Genomic DNA, 19943 nt, shown 5'->3' with positions numbered 1-19943 from the left:
CTCCATCTCTGGCCCAGCTTATATTCATATATTCCTTCAGAGCCTCTCTGTTTCCTCTGATCCCACCTGGAACTGCATGGGCTGGGGAGGGCAGGCTTTCTGTGGCCCGGAGCTGGGACGCTCCTGGAGCTCTTCCAGCCAGCTTCCTTGGTGTTAAGAAAGCAGATTAAATCTCAGAGCAGCACAGGGACTCCTTTGGAGTCACCCAGAAAATCAGTGATAGAGTTGGTTTGGGAGCTCAGGACTCTTGCCTGTTAATCCATGACTCTCTCTGGAAGGAGAGGGGCCAGTGGGACCAAGCAATCTGACAGAACTTGATGCCTGAATCAGTGTGGAACAGGAGTAGGGCAAAGGTGGGAGGACAGCCTTCCCCCCCCCCCACCGCCCCACAGAGCTCAGCATGTGTCAGGCCACAAGCAGTGGGGGAGGGGATGTTCTGAGGTCCTTGCTTGGGTGGGGGTGGAGGGGGTAGCAGTAAGTACCCCTGGGCCTGGACCTCAGCCAGGCCCTGCATAGGTGAGCTGGGCTATGCCGTCCTTGATGGCAGGGAAGTCTGGGAGGCCAGTGTGGTGGAGGCGGCAGCGGTAGCGGCCACAGTTCTTGGCATACTGCAGGAAGCGAGGTGCACCAGGGAAGAGCACATGGTCAGCCAACACAGTGGCACCAGCTGGCAGCAGGGCGTGGGCCTCCAGCAGCTGCAGGTCTCGCAGGTAACATCGGGGCCGGTGTGCCAGGAGCACCATGTCTGCCCGACTCAGCTGGTACTGGGTTCGTAGGCGTGGGATCACCTCCTCTGAGCTACTCACGATGAGCTCCACCTGTGGGAGTGGGAGGAGCTGGAGGTGAGGGTGGGAGGGACTGTTCTCCCACACTAGACTCCCGCAGGATCTGGCTTACTTTATGCCAGGTCCCGGCCTAGGTCCCCATGAGTGTTCTCACATTTCCTCTGTCCTCAGAAAAACCCAAGAGGCAGATTTCCATTCTGCCAGTGATGAAGCTGAGATTCAGAGAATAAGTGCTTTGCCCAAGGTCATAAAGCTCACAAGACATAGACAAGGTTTGGACCCAGATTTGCTGGGCTCCAGAGACCTTCCTCGTAACTGCTCCTTTGTCATCCAGCAGCAAATATGAGCAAATGACTTGGAACAGAAAGGCAGGAGTTCATAGATCACCGAGGGTCACAATCCCCTATGAGGAGCTGCTGCCTTCTCCTAGGTGGGATTCCATCACTGGGGAGGCCTGGCTAGGGCAAGGCTGGGGGTGGAAGGGAAGAGACAAGGGTTGGGGAGGTGGGGGCTGACCGTGCGCTCGTCAAAGCCAGCCAGGCGGATGAGTTTTTCAGCCACTGCTGCCATGCGTTGGTCCCACTCCACGGTGAGAAGGCGGCCCCCGGGGGGCAGGGCATGGGCAATAAGCAATGTGGAGTACCCGCAGTGGGTGCCCAGCTCTAGCACAGAAGCAGGGGCCTTCTCCTCCACCAGCCGCATCAGGATCTGACCTGGGGGGAAGATGGCTGTTGCAGCAGACATGGGAGACAGATGCAGGGCCCCTGATAGAAAGGGATCTCAAATGCCCACCTGCCTCCCTGCAACCCCCAACCAGCTGGGGTCGTCTCAGACTACAGTTCCAGCTGCCCCCACTGGTCTCCCTGCCCCTCCAGGCTTGCCTCCTTCACGCTCCTCTTCACACCAGCCATTAGGCATCTTTCCAACAAACAAATCTGACCCTGTTGTTCCTTGGTTCCTATGATCCTCAAGGCCTTTGAGATTGAACTTGAGATCCTCAGCCTGACATTCGGGACCTTCTTGGACACGATCCTATCCAAACTTTCCAGTTCTTCCCATCTGTAGCCTGTATCACAGCCCTCCCAAGCACTGTGCCCAGAGTCAACCAAGTCGATGCTGGCTCATTCCATCGTGCTGCATTAGCATATGTGACTGGCTTTGCCCCTCCCCACCCCTGTCTATCTGCTTGACCAAGCTGGAAGCAATTCTTCTCTGTTAAGTGTTGCTTTCTCCAGGAGGGCTCAAGCAGAAACAACTACCAGGCTTCTGAGAGACCTTTGCTAGAACTTCCAGTTTCATTCCCCCTTGTTTTAGTCATTGAATATCTTTCTAACCTTGGAATTTAAAAAATTTCTTCAGACTCTAAAAGCACTTGTGCCAGGAGCTGGGACTCAGACAAAGCCAGGCAGCTACCCTAAATGGGATGTGGGAGCCTCCACGGTGTGGGGGAGAAATACTTAGCACAGGTAATTAGAAAGTTATGGGTTATGTGCTGAGATGGTTGTCCCCTTTGTATTATGTCCCCTTTGAGGCCAGCATTTGTGGCTGATTCATCTGTGTGGCCTCTGCCTCCTTTTCCCACCCAGCACCTAGTATAGGCCTAGCACAGAAGGGTGGCAGTAAGTGTTTGCTAGATGAGTAACTTTGCCTAGCCCCCTCATTTGCAGAGGAGAGAAAGACCCAGATAGGATCAGGAACCTGCCCAATGCACCCAGTAGGCAGCGGCAGATCCCAGACCTTCCTTACCATCTTGGGGGTGCTTCCTGGAGCAGAAGGCTAAGGAACACTGACCTTTGACAGGCCCCATGTGGCCCAGGTACTCGCAGTGGCTGCTCCAGTGGTCCAGGGTGGTGATGATGTGACTGGGGTCCCCAGGCAGGGCGTGGGTGAGCACATAGCTGAAGGCCCGCTCCTCAGTCCGCAGCCCTGAAAGGCAGTCTCGGAGGCTCCGCAGCAAGACCATACGCACCAGCAGTCGGAAGTAGTGCCGGTATCGCACCAGCAGTGTCACCACCAGGGGCAGGAAGGCCAGTGCGATGGCGGGGGACATGGTCCCTACCAGGGCTCTGGGGTGAAGGGAGGCAGGGAGGGAAACCCACACCCACCATTGCTTGTCATTTGTATTATCCCTATATTTTACAAACCATAGCTCAGAAAAGCTGCCTTTTGTCCAGAGTCACACAGCAGAACTGGGACTTGAATCTGAATTGGTCCGATTTCAAGCCCATGTACTTTCAAGGACTTCATGCTAGTCTGTGTTCTGCACCCACCCCCAAACCACCTCTTCCCACTTCTGCCCCTTGATCCTATCTTCACCTTGCTTCTTCCACCTGTTTCTCCTTATCTCTGTAGTCACCCCTTCTGGACTGCTTTCTGCAGACCTCCTCTGAGATATCCTCCACCCTCCCTACCCTCTGCCTTCTCTTCTCTGACCCATTAATGTGGAGCAAAAGAGCACAGCTTTGTAGTCAGAAACCCCTTCAGGCCCTGTGTGCTGCCTCAGTAAAAGGCAATCAAAACACTCCATAGGGTGTTAGGATGAGATTTCTTCCCATCCCTCCATCTGGTCTTCCCTGAGTGTGGGAGGAATCCTTGATTCTCTATCTCCTCTCCAGAACCTGTCTCCCCTCCACTGCATTCGCCTTTTCTGTTCTCTCTCAGAATTCCTTTTACAAGCATGTACAGACACAGCACACAGTCCCCCCACTCGGGCCTCTTCTTCCAGGCCCCCTATGGGGGACAAGTGCCTTCTCCTCTCGAGTGCCCTGGACCATCCTCCCTTTCCTCCAGATCTGCCCCTCGTGAGGCCCCTGGTGATGGGGACTAAAATTGAAAGTAAGAGTATATAAATGGATGTGAGTAGGTGAGTGATAGTGAGTTTGAACTGGCGTGCTTGGGAACCCACACTCAAGAGCCCTGCTTACCTGGGCTGGAGGCTCCTGCTTGGGGAAGATCAGAGGGGGAGTCCTTGGGGCCAGAGAACCCTGAGGCAGGCTGGACCTGCTCTCAATTATTGATGCAGAAGCTGCTGCTGTCACCTGAGACCTGCAGTTCAAGTTACTAGCTGCAGCAACAAGGTGGGGCTAACTCTTACCCTTCTCGAGCGCTGAAAAAATGTACAGAACTCCAGGGTCTTGATCTGAGGGGTAATAAGAGCTACTGGGTTTGGTGACCTCTCCTCTAACTCCTTGTATCAGGACATGGGACATGGTGTGAGCCAAGGTGATGGGAGGCTGTAATTTATTCAATTCAGAATTCAACTGACATTTTGTCTAAGTAAATGCCAGGGTGCCGGTCGCAGAGGGGAATCAGATCTTGTCCCCTTCCTCCAGGAACTCCAAGTTTGGAGGAAGAGACTGATCCAGAAACGGAGAATAAAACAATGCAGTGATCCATGGATACAGGGACTTTGGGCTGTTTTGTGAACTGCTATGTATCTAGACAGAACAGTGTATGGCACATCAGGCACTCAGTAATTTTTGATTCGATAAAGGAAGGAATCAACACGGGATAGGGATTAAGCACAGGGAGCTGGACATGCCCAAACAATGGGATCGAAGATGGCAATCGGGAGAATACTGTTTGTAGTGAGGCTTGAAGGCAGAAGGCAGACCTGGTGGGGAGACGGTGTGCCAGGCCACATGAGGAAAGTCCAGGAGGTCAGTCGGGAAACTGCAAATATTTTCTTAGGGCTGGTGAGGCATCAGTCCAATCCCTGCACCGCCACCACCATCACTACCAGCCCCCACGACCCAAATGCTGGAATGGGAGGCAGGTGAGAGGCTCTGCAAGATCTTGAATGACAGACCTGGACCTGTGTTCAGCGTCCAAGGGAAGATATGGGGTGGTTCTTTTTTTTTTTTTTTTTTTAATTAATTTTATTTATTTATTTGACAGAGACACAGCGAGAGAGGGAACACAAGCAGGGGGAGTGGGAGAGGGAGAAGCAGGCTTCCCGCGGAGCAGGGAGCCTGATGCGGGGCTTGATCCCAGGACCCTGGGATCATGACCTGAGCCGAAGGCAGACGCTTAACGACTGAGCCACCCAGGCGCCCCGATATGGGGTGGTTCTAAGAAAAGAGCATTGTGTGTTAGATTACTATGGTTGCTGTAAAAAGGCCAGCAAGATTGAAGAGAAATGCCTGAGGGCAAAACCTGTGAGGGGGGCTTCTATCTCTTCCAGGATTGAGCTCTGCTCCGCTTTGGTTTGTGTATGAATAAGGGCTTTTCCTCCAGTAAGCCTCCGATCCCCAGTCCAGGCTGAGAACTCCGTTGGGCGCCACACTCTATGTGTCCCCCGACTGGGGGCTGGCCATCTGGGTCCAACGCTTGTACACAGAGACTTGTGTGCTCTAGGAGGGTAGGGCCTCAATCCCACTCGCCCCTCGCATGGCATTTAGGAGAGCAAATCATGATGGCATTTGGGATAAGTTCACTCACTGGCCCAGAAAGGTAGCCTGGCATCACGCGACCACAAAGTACGAAGACCTCTAGACCCGGTGAAAGAAGACTCAAATTCCAAGACCGGGCAGAGACTTAAGTCATGTGATCTGCCCCGCCTTTTCATCGCATCACGTGTCTCGCGTTTGTCAAGCTAGGTGAGCCTTCCCATTGGTTGGCGATGATCACGCGGTAGAGGCGGGGCCGGAAGCCGGGGTTGTGGCGGCAGCTGCGCGGCTCTGGGAAGGGATAGGCCGGGAAGCGGGTGGCTGCTTGCTGGAAGCAGCCACAGGTCATGTGACCGGAAGGGCTCCCGACGGACGCCGTCCCTCCTCGGCGCCGCCTGAGTGCCCGGCCCGACCCCGGCCATGGGGTGCTGCTACAGCAGCGAGAACGAGGACTCGGACCAGGTGCGGCCGCGGCGGGCGAGGCTCGGGAATGAGGGTTGAGAGGCTGGGGCGTGGGGCCCAGAAGAAAACCTGCAGAAGAGCGGGAGCGGGACTGCGGGGCTTATATAGTACGGAGGCCGGGAGGGGACAGATTACAGAGGGGACGTCCGGCCAGGCTCCTACCCCTGTTAAAGCTCCAGCTTTCTCTACAGTCTCCGCATTGGGGTGTGCAGGCAGCCGCCTGTCCCGCTTGCTCCCACCCCTTTCATTTTATCGCACCCTTAAACCTTTATAGCCTTCAGGATCCTCAGCCTAGGTCTCTGGGAAACTGTCTTCCCAGCTTCCTGTGCTTTTTCTGTGCTTGTATGAGCGGGCTTTGTGAATCCATTCTAGAGACGGGTAAGCTGAGGCTCAGAGTTCGTTTGTCCTGACATGAATCAGGAATTTGTGTATGCTCTCAGCCCCTGGGGTTGGAGAAGGAAGGTCACTGCTGGTTTGGGGTCAGAGAAGGCCTCTGGAAGTAGGTGGCATTTGGGTTGACCAGTGAAGAATTTAATAGAGACAATGAGGACATCGAGACATGTGGGAAGTTGTTTGGGAAGATACAAAGTGGGTTTCCGCCCTGGCTGGATTGGATTAGAAAGACGGAATGGGGAGCTCCGTTTGGCCTGCCTCAGTGCAGTTTTTGCTTGGGGCCTGAAGGTTCCTTCAGCTAGAGAGGGTGCCTGTCCTGGGAATTTGACTGTAGATCTGATCCCTTTGCACAGGGGATTAGGCTGAGAAACCTGTGCAGTTTGAAATTCTCCCTCTTCTTCTTGGTGCATTCTCACTTCTCCCCACACCTTAAATCCTGTCCTGCCTGCTTGATCTTTTAGGAGTGGGGAGACCTTCCTGAGGATGAAGTCTCAAGCTCTTGGCCACTCACCTTTTTTATTGTCTCTAAGCCTGGATTCTACATTTCAACACATTCTAGACATGGACACGATAGAAAGATTTCAGCAAGTAGCTCACAGTCTGGTGGGGAAGATGGTAACAGAAATGGATTTTGTTACTGGTATTTGGGAAGCAGGTCTTTCCCCAGTGACTCACATGAACCTATTGTAGGTTAAGGATTTAAGGTTAGGAAAATGTCATTTGTATGAGAGGCATGAGTGGCTCCTGGGCCTCATTAATTTCCCACTCAATGAACACATATTTTTATTTCCTATGCCTTATGTTAGGCATACCTCATGCCCACTCCCCCTCACTTCATCGCAGCCTCCTTGAGGAGACGGTATGCCTGCCTACTGGGAAAACTGTGGCATAGTGGGAGATTGTCTCCTAAAGAGTAATACAGACTCTTGCAAGGAATGAATCAAGAAGGGTTAGTGTCTTCTAAGAAAGGATACCAGCTTCTAGTTGGGAGAACTGGGCTTGCTGCTCTCCTGAATTTCACCTTCTTGACAGGCTCTCACTTCTGTATTTAACCCCCAGAACGGTGCTCGATCAGTGCTGGGTGATTTAAGGCTTCGTGTGGCAAAAGTCTATGCCATACCCTTCACTATCTCAGAGTCCCTCTCTCAGCCAGCTCTTGGACAGGCCGCTCTCCCATTCTCATCTCTGTTCCCCTTTATTTTAATAAAAAAACGTATGATGCATTTTTCAAAGGCCTTTATAGTTCTTTCATTTGATTTTTGCCAAGCGTTTGTCATATAGGTACAGGTTATGTATTTAAAGGCAAGAAAAAGGGGCGCCTGGGTGGCTCAGTCGTTAAGCATCTGCCTTTGGCTCAGGTCATGATCCCAGGGGCCTAGGATCGAGCACCGCGTCGGGCTCCCTGCTCCGCGGGAAGCCTGCTTCTCCCTCTCCCACTCCCCCTGCTTGTGTTCCCTCTCTTTGTGTCTCTCTCTCTCAAATAAATAAAATCTTAAAAAAAATAAAATAAAGGCAAGAAAAAGTTTAGAGAGACTAAGTGATTTAGCCAAGGATACAGAGCTGAGTAGTGCCATAGCCATGGTGTCTTGATACCAAGCCATGTGCTTTATCCGTTGGGCCAAGCTGTCTCTTTTAGCTGTGCCCATAGATCAGGTGGGTAATCATGGGCAGGCCACATATATGTGTCTGTGCTAGGGTAGACAGTGAAATCCTGACTCCGGGGTTGACACTGACTCAGGGACAGACCTTGGTGTGAAAAACCTCCTCCATGCTGCACTTGGCCTTTTGGGGGTGGGGTGATGTTATTTGTCCACTCTGATGGGGGTAGCCTGGCCTCTTCTGGGAGTCTAGGTCTCAGGAAAACAACGTTCTTGAAGAACCCTTGATGGGGGGAAAACTGCCCGGTCCTGCAGGAAGATCTGTCTCAAGTAGGGTTGGGGGGAAGGATGACACACAGGAAGCAAACTCGTGGTTCATTTTGAAGCCAGCTTTCCTTTGAGATAGTTTGATCTTTGGCAAGTATTTTGTCTTTCTAGCCCTTTAATACTTAGCCTGTGTTTTAAGGAGGAGGGGTTGTGTCGAGGAGTTAAGAGGTGATAGGGTAGAATCCCACAGCTTCTGTCTCATGCTTTTGAGAACTGGGGACACTTGGGCAACCTAGGCTTGAGAAGGAAGAGTATTGTGAAAAGGGCCTGCCTAGGGTGGGGCAGGCGGGCAGGAGGAAGTGGCCCTCTGTAAGGAGCGTTGTGGAGTTGTGGCCAGGGGAGCTGGGAGCCTGCAGTGGGAAGGTCTGTGGTAGGAACTGAAAGTGGCCTGGAGTGGAGCACTGGTGGTCTGGCACTGAGGGTTTGTCAGTCAGCATTAGGCAGGATGGGCCCCTTGTCCTTGGCTTTGTCCTGGGCACCCTTGCTCTTTACGGCTTGGATAGATACCCAGCAGGTCTGCTTATCCAATTTGTAGCTGACACAAAGCCAGGAGGGATTTGCAGCGGATGGGCTCAAGGCAGGGTCGTATCCAGAGAGATTGCAGTAGATTAGAACGAGGAGAAAACCACACAGAATTGTGAGGGACCAGGGAGACTTGGTCTGGCCCCAGGTTAGTTCTGGGAGTTGTGATTATCAGCATGGGCTAGCAGTAACGGGACTACTGAAACTTAGCAAAACCACACTACTAGAGGTGTGGTGGCATGGCAAGGGAGGGAGCAGCTCCATGTCAGGTCAGGTTTCACCAGGTGCATCAAGTTTGGTTCTGGGAGTTGTATACAAAGAGAGCATCATAGGAGAGTGAACACTTGAGAGTAGAAGGGACCTGCTGTCAAGAAGGGGGCATACTGGGGCTGTGTGATCCAGAGGCTGGGACTCCTGCCCTGACATTATACAAGGAATAGAATTGTTTGGGGGATCAGGAGTGCCATTCTTAGGCTCTTGACCTGCATCAGGTGCTAGACTGTTTTCTGAAGCTCTAGAGCTGTTACTGAATACATGCTTTGTGCCTCTGTCCATCCTTTCAGGGCCTCTAGGACTGCTTGGTTGCACTTTGATTCATCCCAGACCACCAACTCAGCTGAGCTCCCAGGGGCAGGCAGGACTGAGCCTTAGCTGACATTCCACACACTTAGGCACTTAGGATATTTTTTGGTGCTTAAAGGTCAGAGCTGGGCTGAGAGAAGAGCCCAGGAAAGGCAGCTAAAGGCTCCAGGGCTGACTTCTCCCCTATGGCCTATCCTAGGACCGAGAGGAACGGAAGCTGCTGCTGGATCCTAGCAGCCCTCCTACCAAAGCCCTCAATGGAGCTGAGCCCAACTACCACAGCCTGCCTCCCACTCGCACAGATGAGCAGGCCCTGCTCTCCTCCATCCTTGCTAAGACAGCCAGGTGAGCACCAAAGGACCAAGCCTGGGCAGAGCTTCTCCATCGATGTTAAAGGATGGGATAGAGGGACTGGGCCCAGGACATGGGGGATGGGACAAGGTCAGTGGCTAGAGGTGCCTCTGGGCCCAGCCCTGCTCCAGTGGGCAGGCAGGGACACTGGTGTCAGATAGCCCTGGAGTTGGCACTTGGCAGTGAATCCTGTGTGTCCCTCTTGAAGCACCTGTCATGTTCCCTCTGCCTCTTCTCCCCAAAGCAACATCATTGATGTGTCTGCCGCGGACTCCCAGGGCATGGAGCAGCATGAGTACATGGACCGGGCAAGGCAGTACAGGTGAGACCTGGCCAGCTTCGGGGACACACACACACACCCAGACGGGCTCCTTGGGCTCCTCCCTGCCCCTCCATCCCTTATCCAGCTTTGGAGCCTGAGCCCCAATCCACGCTTCTTGTTTGGGTGCAGCCCAGGAGACTGATAACAAATCTCTCTGGTACCGCAGCAGATGTTCATGTCAGCCCTGTTTGCCCCATGGCCCTCAAGGGTGCAGAGGGAGGTGGGCCTGGAGCGAGTTTGTGGTGAGCGGAGGTGCCTGTCACCCTGCTTCTCTGGCCTGAGGGAGCGAGGCATGCCTGGGCTGGGCAGGGCTGGGCAGGGCAGGGCAGGGCAGGGCAGACCGGCCTGACCGCCCACCCCCCTCCATCCTCTTGGCCAGCACCCGCTTGGCTGTGCTGAGCAGCAGCCTGACCCACTGGAAGAAGCTGCCGCCGCTGCCATCTCTCACCAGCCAGCCCCACCAAGTGCTGGCCAGCGAGCCCATCCCCTTCTCCGACCTGCAGCAGGTGAGCCGCCCCTGCCTACCCTTCCCTCACGGCCCAGGCTGTGGCAGAGGGTTCACCCTCTCCGTCTCAGAGGCGGTAGGGAAGTGGAGTTAGGGAGCTTGGTAGCTCGAGTGCCCCACTCACCCTCACCTCTCGTACTTTGTATCTTCTTCTTTCCACCTTTATTTTCTTCCTCCCCTTTGTTCTTTGCCATCTTTCCCATCCCTGCCTTTCTCTTTGGCTCCCTGTCCCTCACCATCCCCTCCTCTCTCGCCACCCAATCCCCCTCCCCGGCTTTCCGGATCTCCCTTCTCACTGCCTCTCTCTGTTCCTCTCGTCCCTGGCCCCTCTGTCTCAGGTCTCCAGGATAGCTGCTTATGCCTACAGTGCACTTTCTCAGATCCGAGTGGACGCAAAAGAGGAGCTGGTTGTACAGTTTGGGATCCCATGAAGAGAGGGATCCTTGGACAGCTCTTCTCTTCACCCCGTCTCCACCCTGCCTCCCCTGGCCCCCAGCCTCACTGCGGCTCACACAGTACCCTAACCTGCTACTAATCACAGAGAAGAGTGTGGAGGAGGAGAAGAGTGAGGCTGGAAGCCTCAGCAAGTGAGGACGGAGCAAGGGAGGGCAGAACCATTTGGGACTGGCGTTCATAGCCCTGGCCAGGGATGAGGTGGGGATCAAAAGGTTAGGGCCTAGTAGGTCTTCACCGTCACTGGGAAGGTGGAGGTACCACTGTGAGGGTGATCCCTGGGGGGCCTATCAGGGGCCCCTTCCCACCCTTTCTCTTGGCCTCACTCCTGTCCCCCTCTCCCTGACTTGGTGCTCACATGCACCTCACGAGGGTTTGTGACCAGGGTCTGGACGAGCTTGAATTTGAATGAATTGAGTTTGTATTTCTAGCACCCTGAGTTTTTACATGTTTGGGGTTTTGGGGTTTTGTTTTGGTTTGTCGCCCTCGATAAAGGAAGTGTATTCATCTGTGTGCTGGTTGCAGCCCCTCTGTCCTGCCCACCACCCTGGTACTACTTTTGGTCTGTGAGCAGCGAGATGGGTGAGGGGGAGGGGCACGTCTTCCAGGGGCATTGAGAGGAATCTAGGAGATAAGGGTTCAGGGTTCCCAGGTCTTAGCTGGAACTTGGCCTGGGCTAACCTCAGATTGGATAAGACTGTCCCTTCTCCGGTGATGGGAATACTGTCAAAGCTGAACAAACTTGAATCCGAGGCAGCTGTCACTGTTGGGGGCCCTGCCTCAGGTTCAGTGGAATTACCAACAAGCCCAGGGTTGGGGGGGGAGGGTAAAGGCAGACCAAGGATACTTGATACGGAGCCAGCAAGCCACTGTTTTGAAGCAGAAGATTCTTTTTATCAAATGAAATCTCAAGCAGAACACCAGCATGTAAAACAGTGGAACTACTCTGATCTGATTGAAGTGGGGGGTTCAGAGATCACAGCCTATAAAATCTCTGAGGCATTTCCACAGAAACTTGGCGCTCTATGAAGCAGCTCTGACCCCAGGATATCTGAATTGAAGAGTAAAAGAAAGGGGCCCAGAGAGATTAGGTAAGTTTCTCAAGGCCATACAGTAAACCAGGTCCCCTGCGTCCCAGGCCAACAGGCCTTTCCCTCCACTGCCTCCCTCTTATCAGAGAAGTAAGACTGGAGCTACTGACAATTGCCTGAGTTGGAGGACATTTTTACAGGGCACAGATGACTTCACATCTGCTCAACTGCTCAAATCGTTTATTGTCAAACCAAACTGACCATCCTAGGCCTTTAGGACGGCTGGGGCCCTGGGAACCTCAGAGTGCATTCTGCTTGATCCGGACCTTCTTGGGCTTGATGTTCATGTGTTTCCACACTTCAGCTGTGGCACGGTCTGCCTTGGTGACCCCACTGAAGTCGAATGTGGTGATACGGGGCAGGGTGCACAGCACATATTGCCTGTGGGGAAGACTTGGGCTGGGGGCCAGCCCCCCACCAGAACCTCCTTCCCCCTCCACCAGTTGGTGTTCTCTCCCCTAACTGCAAGAATGGAGGGACTGAAGTATAATTTGGGGGAGACAGAGTTTCCCGATGGATAGTAAGACAGGAAAGATCTCCACTCCCTTCTCTGTCCCACCATGGCAGAACAATGGTATTGGATTTCTTCTCTCCCCACCTCCTTTCCCTCAGGGGAGCCCAGCTTCAGGGCCAGGGCACTTACCTATACCCCTTCTCTTCCTCTATGGGGTTCCCGTGGAGTGTGAGGCTCCGGAGCCGCGGGAGGACAGCCAACTTGTTCACCTCTCCCAGGCGCTGGATGCTGTTGCCGTGGAGATAGAGTACACTGAGGTTGAAGAAGGTTGTCAGGACCTGTTGGGGAAGGAAACCAAAAGCCAGGATGGACAGGGCCCTGGATCTGTGCTCAGGACTGACTTGGGGGCAAAGAAGGAAAAGTTTGGGAAACAACTTGCTTTCCAGTCTACGCCACCCCCCTGCAGCCATTCTGGATAACTCCGACCTACTTTTCATTTAACTCTGAAGGAGTACAGGGGTATCACATGGCCATAGAGCTGTGATCTGAGGGGCGGGAGGTATGGGCCTGGGGCCTAGCACAGCCACTGACTTGCCAGGTGACTGGGCTCTCCGGCTTCCCCTTGAGCCTCAGTTGCCCCTACACTGAAGACCTTTTTAGCTTTGGTGATCTAAGAATCTTTCATAACAGGGGACAGGGATAGAGAGCATCACGCTAGGTACAGAAGAGAAGTTTTCAAAATAGTAGTTAAATTGAGATCACTACAATCTGGGGAATAGTTTCCAACTCATGCTGTAGCTGCTTTTCCCCTCTGATAGCGATCCTGGACAAGAAAGGGTCAGTTGTGTTTTATTTCTTAAAACTTGAGTCTGAGTTCATGGGAAATAAGTGCTGTACTTTACCTACCTCTTCCACAGAAGAACTCAGCACAAGGCACAGTGGGTGCCCGGTAACAAAAGCTTTATGTTCCTGCAGCCTGCTACGTGCCAGTTGGCTTTCATAATTCTCATTTAATCCTCATAAAACCTTTGTTTTGTGGGGGCACATGCTCCCCATTTTTCAGACAGGAGGGCTGAGATTTTGAAAGGTTGGGTATCTTGCCGAAGTCCCAAAGTAAGAGACAAATCTAGGATTTGAACCTACATCTGTCTGAGCCCACAGCCATGTACTTTGCACAGCACTGTGCTGCCGCACTACTTCCTGGAGAATGTGTGGGAGGTAGAGAGGCTGGGGGCTGGACGAGGTGGTAGCAGGCCCACCCTGACTGGACACTCAGGGCTGGGGACTCACAGGGTCAATGGAAGTCAGGTCGTTGAAGGACAGGTCGATCCAGGCCAGGTTCTCTGGATGCTCCAGAAGCAGTGAAACCACATGGCTGAAGTCTCTCAGGTCATTGAGGACATTGTTGTTCAGCCACAGGGACTGGGTCAGTGACTTCCCTGACTTTGAGTGCCTTATTGGTCGTAGCCCTGTCCGTGGCTCCTCACTTGTCAGGTCTGTGGGGATAGAGTGAGACGTGGGCTACCATCTTTGCTTTTCTGTTTTAGGGCTGGGAAGGGACAGAGCTGGGAGGATTTACAGCCTAAGCTATAGCTGGAGGGCCTGCCAGGACCATAGCCTCATGCTTGAGTCTAGCATGGCTCTACCTGCTGTCAGTACAGGACCCCGTCCCACAGGCCTCAGGAGTCCAAGTAAACTTGGACTAAGGGTCAAAGACTTCCCATCCCAAATTCTTGGTTTGGATCACATGGTCTCTTCATGTCTGTCATATCATTGGGTCTGGGGACAGGGGAGAGGCAAAATCACTCTCACTTTATGGAAACTAAGAACTAGAATTGTCAGGCTTGAACGAAGATGATTATAGCACAAAGTCTAGAATTATCCACTGGTAGAGCCTATAGCATTCACTTCAGTACAACACCCTCTGACGTCCTCTCTCTTGCATTACTGCTGAGCAACTGTATATGTGCCAGATACTGGATGTATAGTGGTAAACAGAATGGCAGATGGTCTGTGCCAAGCTCTGGATGAGTAACAAGGCAGGGATGAAGCAGATGTTTGTGCCTTGGAGGAGCTCATACAGGCAGGATGAAAACAAGCTGGCAATGACAGTGATGGAATCATGCAGAAGGACTCCTAGCTCAGTCTGGGCACTCAGGGAAGTCGAAACCTGAGCTGGAGCTCAGTGGATAAGGAGACCTTAACCAAGCAAAGGGTGGAAAGGGCAAGAGTGGCACCACACAAGTAGAGGCATAGAGGTGTGAAATGGCGTGTATGCATGCACTGCTCAAGGTGGGGGCAAGGAGGAAGAAGCCAAGGAGTCTTGAATGCCAGGCAGAGTATTTTGGACTTTATTCTGTAGATGATGGGAAGCCACTGGAGGGTTTAAACAAAGGAGATGATCCAAATCTTTCACACTGCAGAAAGATCATTCTGAAGCTTTGGCGTGGAGATGGATTAAAGGGAGTGGGTGTGACTGGAAGACCAGTGTGGCTCTTTGAGTCATCCAAGCAAGAGATGAGAGAGAGAAAATCAGCATGACTTCAAGTGACTGGATGTAAGCGTAAAAGAATAATCTAGGGTGGTGCCCAGTTTCTTGTCTAGAGGACTGATAAGGAATTAGAAAAAGACAAACCAGCATTGGAAAGGTGAGTTCAGGCTTAGCCGTGGTGTGTGTCTGAGGTTCCTATAACACAAAAAGGTGGAGAAGCCAAGCAGGCAGTTGGATACAGAGGCCTGAAGCTCAGGAGACGGATGAGAATCATTAGCATAGAAGGTGTACAAGTTAGAGAAGTAGAGGAGATTCTACATGGAGAGTGAGGGTAGAAAGGAGGGACAAGGAGGAAGGGGAGTCTATTAAAAATGAGTAATGAGGGAAGGACGGAGGGAGAACCACAAGAAGATAATTTTACAGATGCTCAGGGAGTCCATAGTTTATAGGAGTGAATTTCAGGGAGATAAGGACTGAAGTAATTTTGGCAACTCCAGCCCCTGGTGACCTTGGTGAAGGCTGTTTCAATGAAATGAGAAGGACCTGGGGACAGAAGCTAGATTGGACTAAGTTCAAGAGTGAAGGGAAGGTTAAGGAAATCTAAGCAGGTAGTGTAAACAACACCCTCAGAAAGTTTGGCCAAGGAGGAGAGAGAATAGGGAAAACAGGGATGTTCCAAACCATCTGTGTAGACCCCCACACACTTTTTGACAAATGAGGTAGAGAGGATGGGCCCTGCCCAGAGTCATAGTGGCAGAGCCAGAACCAGATATCCCCTATGGGTGAGGGGACTATATTTTTCCTCTTGCCCCTAAGCCTCTCATTACTTGTCTAAAGCTGTCTCCGGGGAAGGAAGTATTTAGGATTTGCTGAAGCTGGCTAGCCGTCTTCACTCCCCTCAGCTCTTACTGGACACACTTTCTCCCTTCCACCTCCCCCTAGGGTTAACTTCCTCTCCTCCTCGGCTGCAGGTCAGGCAGCATCCACCAGGTGGCTCTCCACCTTAGTGCTGGAGTGAGCAGGATCCCCAGTTGGGGCCTGAGCTGGGGGGGGGGGAGGTCACAGAAGGGCACTGAAGCAGAGTATCCTGCCCCCCCCACCTCAACATATCCTGAGAACCCCCAGTGAAATGACACAGCTGAATGAAAATTAGGGTTAAAATAAACCCACATATAGATTAGCATCCAGCCTGATGAGGCAGCAGCTTGGAGACTGCCACTAAGCATGGGCAGATCTCCAGCTCAAAAGCAGCCACTGGTGGAACTGTGTTGCCTAAAACTTGAGGCTCCCATCCGGGCTGCCGGTATCAAGAGTGGGATGGTGTATCCCATTGCTGCAGGTTTCTGTTCCCTTCGGATTCCACCAGCATACTGCATTGCTTAAGGATCTGTTGAAGCTGCCTTGTTCAGAGGTGGCCAAGGCAGGTCTGGAATATGGACCACAGATATCAGTGCCCAAAGAACTAGGGAGTGTTTAGCCCCAGGAAGACCTGGGAAAACGTGATCCCGTCTTCATATCTCTGAAGGGTTGCCACACAACTTTTCCATGTGTCCCTAGAGGGTGGGAGTTAGTTTGATAATAACTTCTTCACGTCATCCCTCACCCCATAATGGAAGGGGTTGGTAAGTGTGTCTTGCAGCAGACTCCCTTAACACTGTAGGTTCATGAGCAGAAGTTAGAGGACTATGGGTTGGATATGGTCTAAAGTCCTTGCCATTTCAGAATCTACAATCCATCTATTGGTTTACTTTAGCAAGTAGTCTATCCAGTACCCCCAGACTCTTTCCACAAGCTCTGGGGAACCTGAGGGGACTGGCCTTTTGGGACTTGGATGTGCTTCTGTTCCTCTCTTTACGAGACACAGCAAGGAGCACAATGCCTGGCATGTATGTATACACGTGCGCTCACTACATAGTAGGTGCTCAGTAAATATTTAACCACTGAACGAAGGAGAGGGCATCTGTACGGACCATGGTTTGTGCTGTGGAGTCATCTGTGGTTGTAGTAGATTGTTTCTCCCCTCATTTTGAAGGTTCCAGAGAGTGCAAAGCTCTATTTCCCCGCTCAGAGTTGGGAATTCCCGGGTAGGCAGGAGCCATACTTCCCTCATCTGTCACCTCAGTTATCTTGTACAGAACCATTACAGCTAAAACCCTTGTGAAACACAGACTACATCAATCAGAAGTGATGCTGTGCACAGTCAAAAAAGATCACGGTAGGTGGGTGTATGCTCCTGAGAGAATATGAGTTACCACTGTGGCTGGCGCAAACCCAGTAGTATCCCCAACTCAAGCCAGGCCTAGTACCCCCTGGATAACTATTTGCCTTCTTCCTGAGCTTAAAAGTAGCCACCAGTTGCCTATGAGAGAAAACCAAAGCCAGATACTGGGTCTAGGATATGTGGGTACCAGCATGTGTTCGGGGAGAGCAGATGTACAGTGTTTTATGAGAAGCCAGATAGCAAAAGCCAGGGACAGAACTTCCTTGGAAAGGAGCATATTACCCTGAGAATATGATACTAAGAGCCTCCCTCTGTCCCTTCCTGAAGAGTATGAGCCACCTATTTACAAAGACACTGAATAATAAAATGGGAATGAGCATGGGTAGTGCTGGAACCTGCAATAATTATGGGTGATAATGGAATAAACTTGGATAGGGCTGGAATGAGTATAAGATATTTATTAATAAATATTTAAACTGGAAACATGCCCCTAATAATGAGACCCTGCATGTTTTACCAGTGATCAGAATAGGCTTGTGTCCTCAGAGGAGATAGGGTTCCGCCTGTGTTTTCATTCATTTATTCCTCTCTTCAGGTAAAAACAGGAGAATAAAACCATTGGCAGATAAACTAGTTTCCCAATTTCCTTCGACCTGACTTTACTGCTGTAGCCTGGATTCTTTTGAAGATGATCAATTACCCCTTACACCACTGCCACCTACTTACCCCCGACTCCTCTCAAAAACAAGAGAAAAATCTGCAAGCACACAGGAAGACTCTCTTTAGGCTCTTAAGTAGAAGACTGCTCTCTCCCTAGGAACCATACCCAGCCTGTTGCCATGGTGAGTGGAGTGCTGTGCTCTGTGGGCTGACCTTGGATCACGTGGATGCTTCGGAAGGAGTAGTCAAGAGGGGGCTCTTGCACCGAAGTGTTCATATAGTCCTGTTTGTTCATAGCTCAGGCCATCATTTGTCAGGTATAAGCATTGGCCCTGGGAGTCCGGGTTCAGCCTGGGGGCGATAGAGAAGGACTGGTGTTCCAGGTACAAGGGGTTTAGGCTTCCAGGTATCCCCAGAGCCGTGCACCCTTGCTTTCTACCCTCCACCACTCCAGGCTTGCCTGGCTGCATTTCTGTTTTAAGACAGTAATCACCATTCCTTGCATTTGTAGGGCACTTCCTACTTCTCAGAGCACCTTTACATCCCTTAGAGCTCATTGATAGTTGTTAACACCCATTTCTACTTTCCACATAAAGAAACCGAGACCCCAGGGTAAAAGCACTTGCCCAGAGTTAAGCCAGTGAGTCAGTGTGGACTGCAATCCTAGACTCCCGAATCCTATTCTGAGGCCCTTTGTGCTACTCCACAGTAGTTGCCATGGAGGCTGTCTTGGTACCTACACTCCAGTGACATCAACTGGGCTACTCTATTGCTTAACAAACCCCTGAGGGCCTTCATTGGATCTGGTGTCTGACAGCCCTTTGCCAGTCTGACCCAGCTGGGGCTTTGCTACCTTCTCTGCTCAGCTTGTCTCTCAGCCCCATTTCCTTTCCATCCAAAGACCCTACTTTCAGCCACATCCCGAATGTACTCCTACATATATAAGCACATACACATAAAACCAGAGTCTACCTCACTCACTCACCTGTCACCAGTGCCTGAAACGCCACCATTAGGGATTCATTCCTTTGGGTTCAGGGATTGTTCCCTGTTAAAATGGAAATACCCCTGAGAGGGGTAAACACAATGTTATCAGTCATTTACAATGTGGTGTGAATTGCCTTATCAGATCCTTTCCAATTTGTTAGCTCAAGTAAAGCAGAGATATTTTCAAGAGACTGGGGAAAGCCATGAGAATACTACTCACCTGGGAAGAAGAAAGCTGAAAACAGACTTTACCAAGGGGTTTTGTATGTGACAGACACAAACAAAAGACACATAGACTGACAAGGACATGTCCCAGTCAACCTCCCCTTCACTTCATCCCCTGCTGTCACCTCCTTTGCTCACTACACCTGCTTTCCAGAAGGATTTGAGGTAGTTTATATATATATATATACATATTATATATTATGTATATAACAACACACTCATAAAACAGGATGATTTATAGAATGGAGTTGTCCAACTGAAATATAATGAACACTATAAATGCAAGCCACATAAGTAATTTTTTCACATATGTAATTTAAAATTTTCTAGTAGCCATAAAAGGAAAGTCAAAAGAAACAGGTAAAGCTTAATATATTTTATTTAACCCAATATATCCAAAATAACATTCAACATATAATTGCTATTGATAATTGAGAAATTTTATACATCCCAATTTGGACAAGCTACCTGTCAAGTGCTCAACAGCTACAAGTGTCTAGTAGCTACCAGACTGATGTAGGAAATGGAAACATGGAAGGGAAAGATCAGAAGCAGACTAAAGGAAGAGAAAGAGATGTACCATGGAATTAGGAACTGGCCTATGTTATCTCTGAAATTCCTGGCAGCCAAAGTAAAAAGGGAAACCTTAGGATATGCAGTTCTAGATTATATGCAGAAAATGAAATCCACACATTTTCTTAAAATGAATTTCTCTTAAAAACCAGGGATCTTGGGGCACCTGAGTGGCTCAGTCGTTGAGCGTCTGCCTTCGGCTCAGGTCATGATCCCAGGGTCCTGGGATCGAGCCCCGCATCGGGCTCCCTGCTCAGCGGGAAGCCTGCTTCTCCCTCTCCCACTCCCCCTGCTGTGTTCCCTCTCTCGCTGTATCTCTGTCAAATAAATAAATAAATAAATCTTTAAAAAACAAAAAACCAAAACCAGGGACCTGACAGTTTATAATTCAGCTTAAGCTTAATACAGTTTGAGTAAATTCCTTTTTTGGTGTTTTAACGCGTAGAGGAATGGAAAGTGAATGTCTTCCTCTCAAAAAGCAGCAGTCTCAACTGAGCTTTGTGGAAGTGCCACTTTGAGTCATTTCACAGTTGAATTCTCTGTCAAATCAAGA

The 19943-nt window shown here is 51.1% G+C and overlaps 3 protein-coding genes across 3 annotated transcripts; 1 reads left to right on the top strand and 2 right to left on the bottom strand.

Annotated features, from left to right (window-relative positions):
• Positions 1–497: 497 nt before the first annotated feature.
• LOC116646432 lies at positions 498–18923 on the bottom strand. Its single transcript, XM_032427160.1, is given in 7 exon segments — positions 498–818; positions 1302–1452; positions 1454–1498; positions 12423–12571; positions 13524–13729; positions 17819–17956; positions 18591–18923. Coding segments are annotated over 6 exon segments (954 nt in total). The 5' UTR covers positions 17901–17956; positions 18591–18923.
• Positions 2157–2884, bottom strand: LOC116646431 (transmembrane O-methyltransferase-like). Its single transcript, XM_032427159.1, has one exon. The coding sequence runs from the start codon at positions 2833–2835 to the stop codon at positions 2476–2478; it is 360 nt and encodes a 119-aa protein (XP_032283050.1). The 5' UTR covers positions 2836–2884; the 3' UTR covers positions 2157–2475.
• On the top strand, positions 5460–11195 carry LAMTOR1 (late endosomal/lysosomal adaptor, MAPK and MTOR activator 1). The gene is made up of 5 exons (XM_032427150.1): positions 5460–5635; positions 9257–9402; positions 9653–9730; positions 10110–10236; positions 10574–11195. Exons 1-5 carry the CDS (start codon positions 5594–5596, stop codon positions 10664–10666), a joined length of 486 nt encoding a protein of 161 aa, XP_032283041.1. The 5' UTR covers positions 5460–5593; the 3' UTR covers positions 10667–11195.
• Positions 18924–19943: the final 1020 nt, after the last annotated feature.

This window comes from Phoca vitulina, unplaced genomic scaffold (genome assembly GCF_004348235.1).
Source record: "Phoca vitulina isolate PV1807 unplaced genomic scaffold, GSC_HSeal_1.0 scaffold36, whole genome shotgun sequence".
Lineage (NCBI taxonomy): Eukaryota > Metazoa > Chordata > Mammalia > Carnivora > Phocidae > Phoca > Phoca vitulina.
The sequence above is the reverse complement of the archived record's forward strand: the minus strand, read 5'-3'. Positions and strand labels throughout refer to the sequence as shown.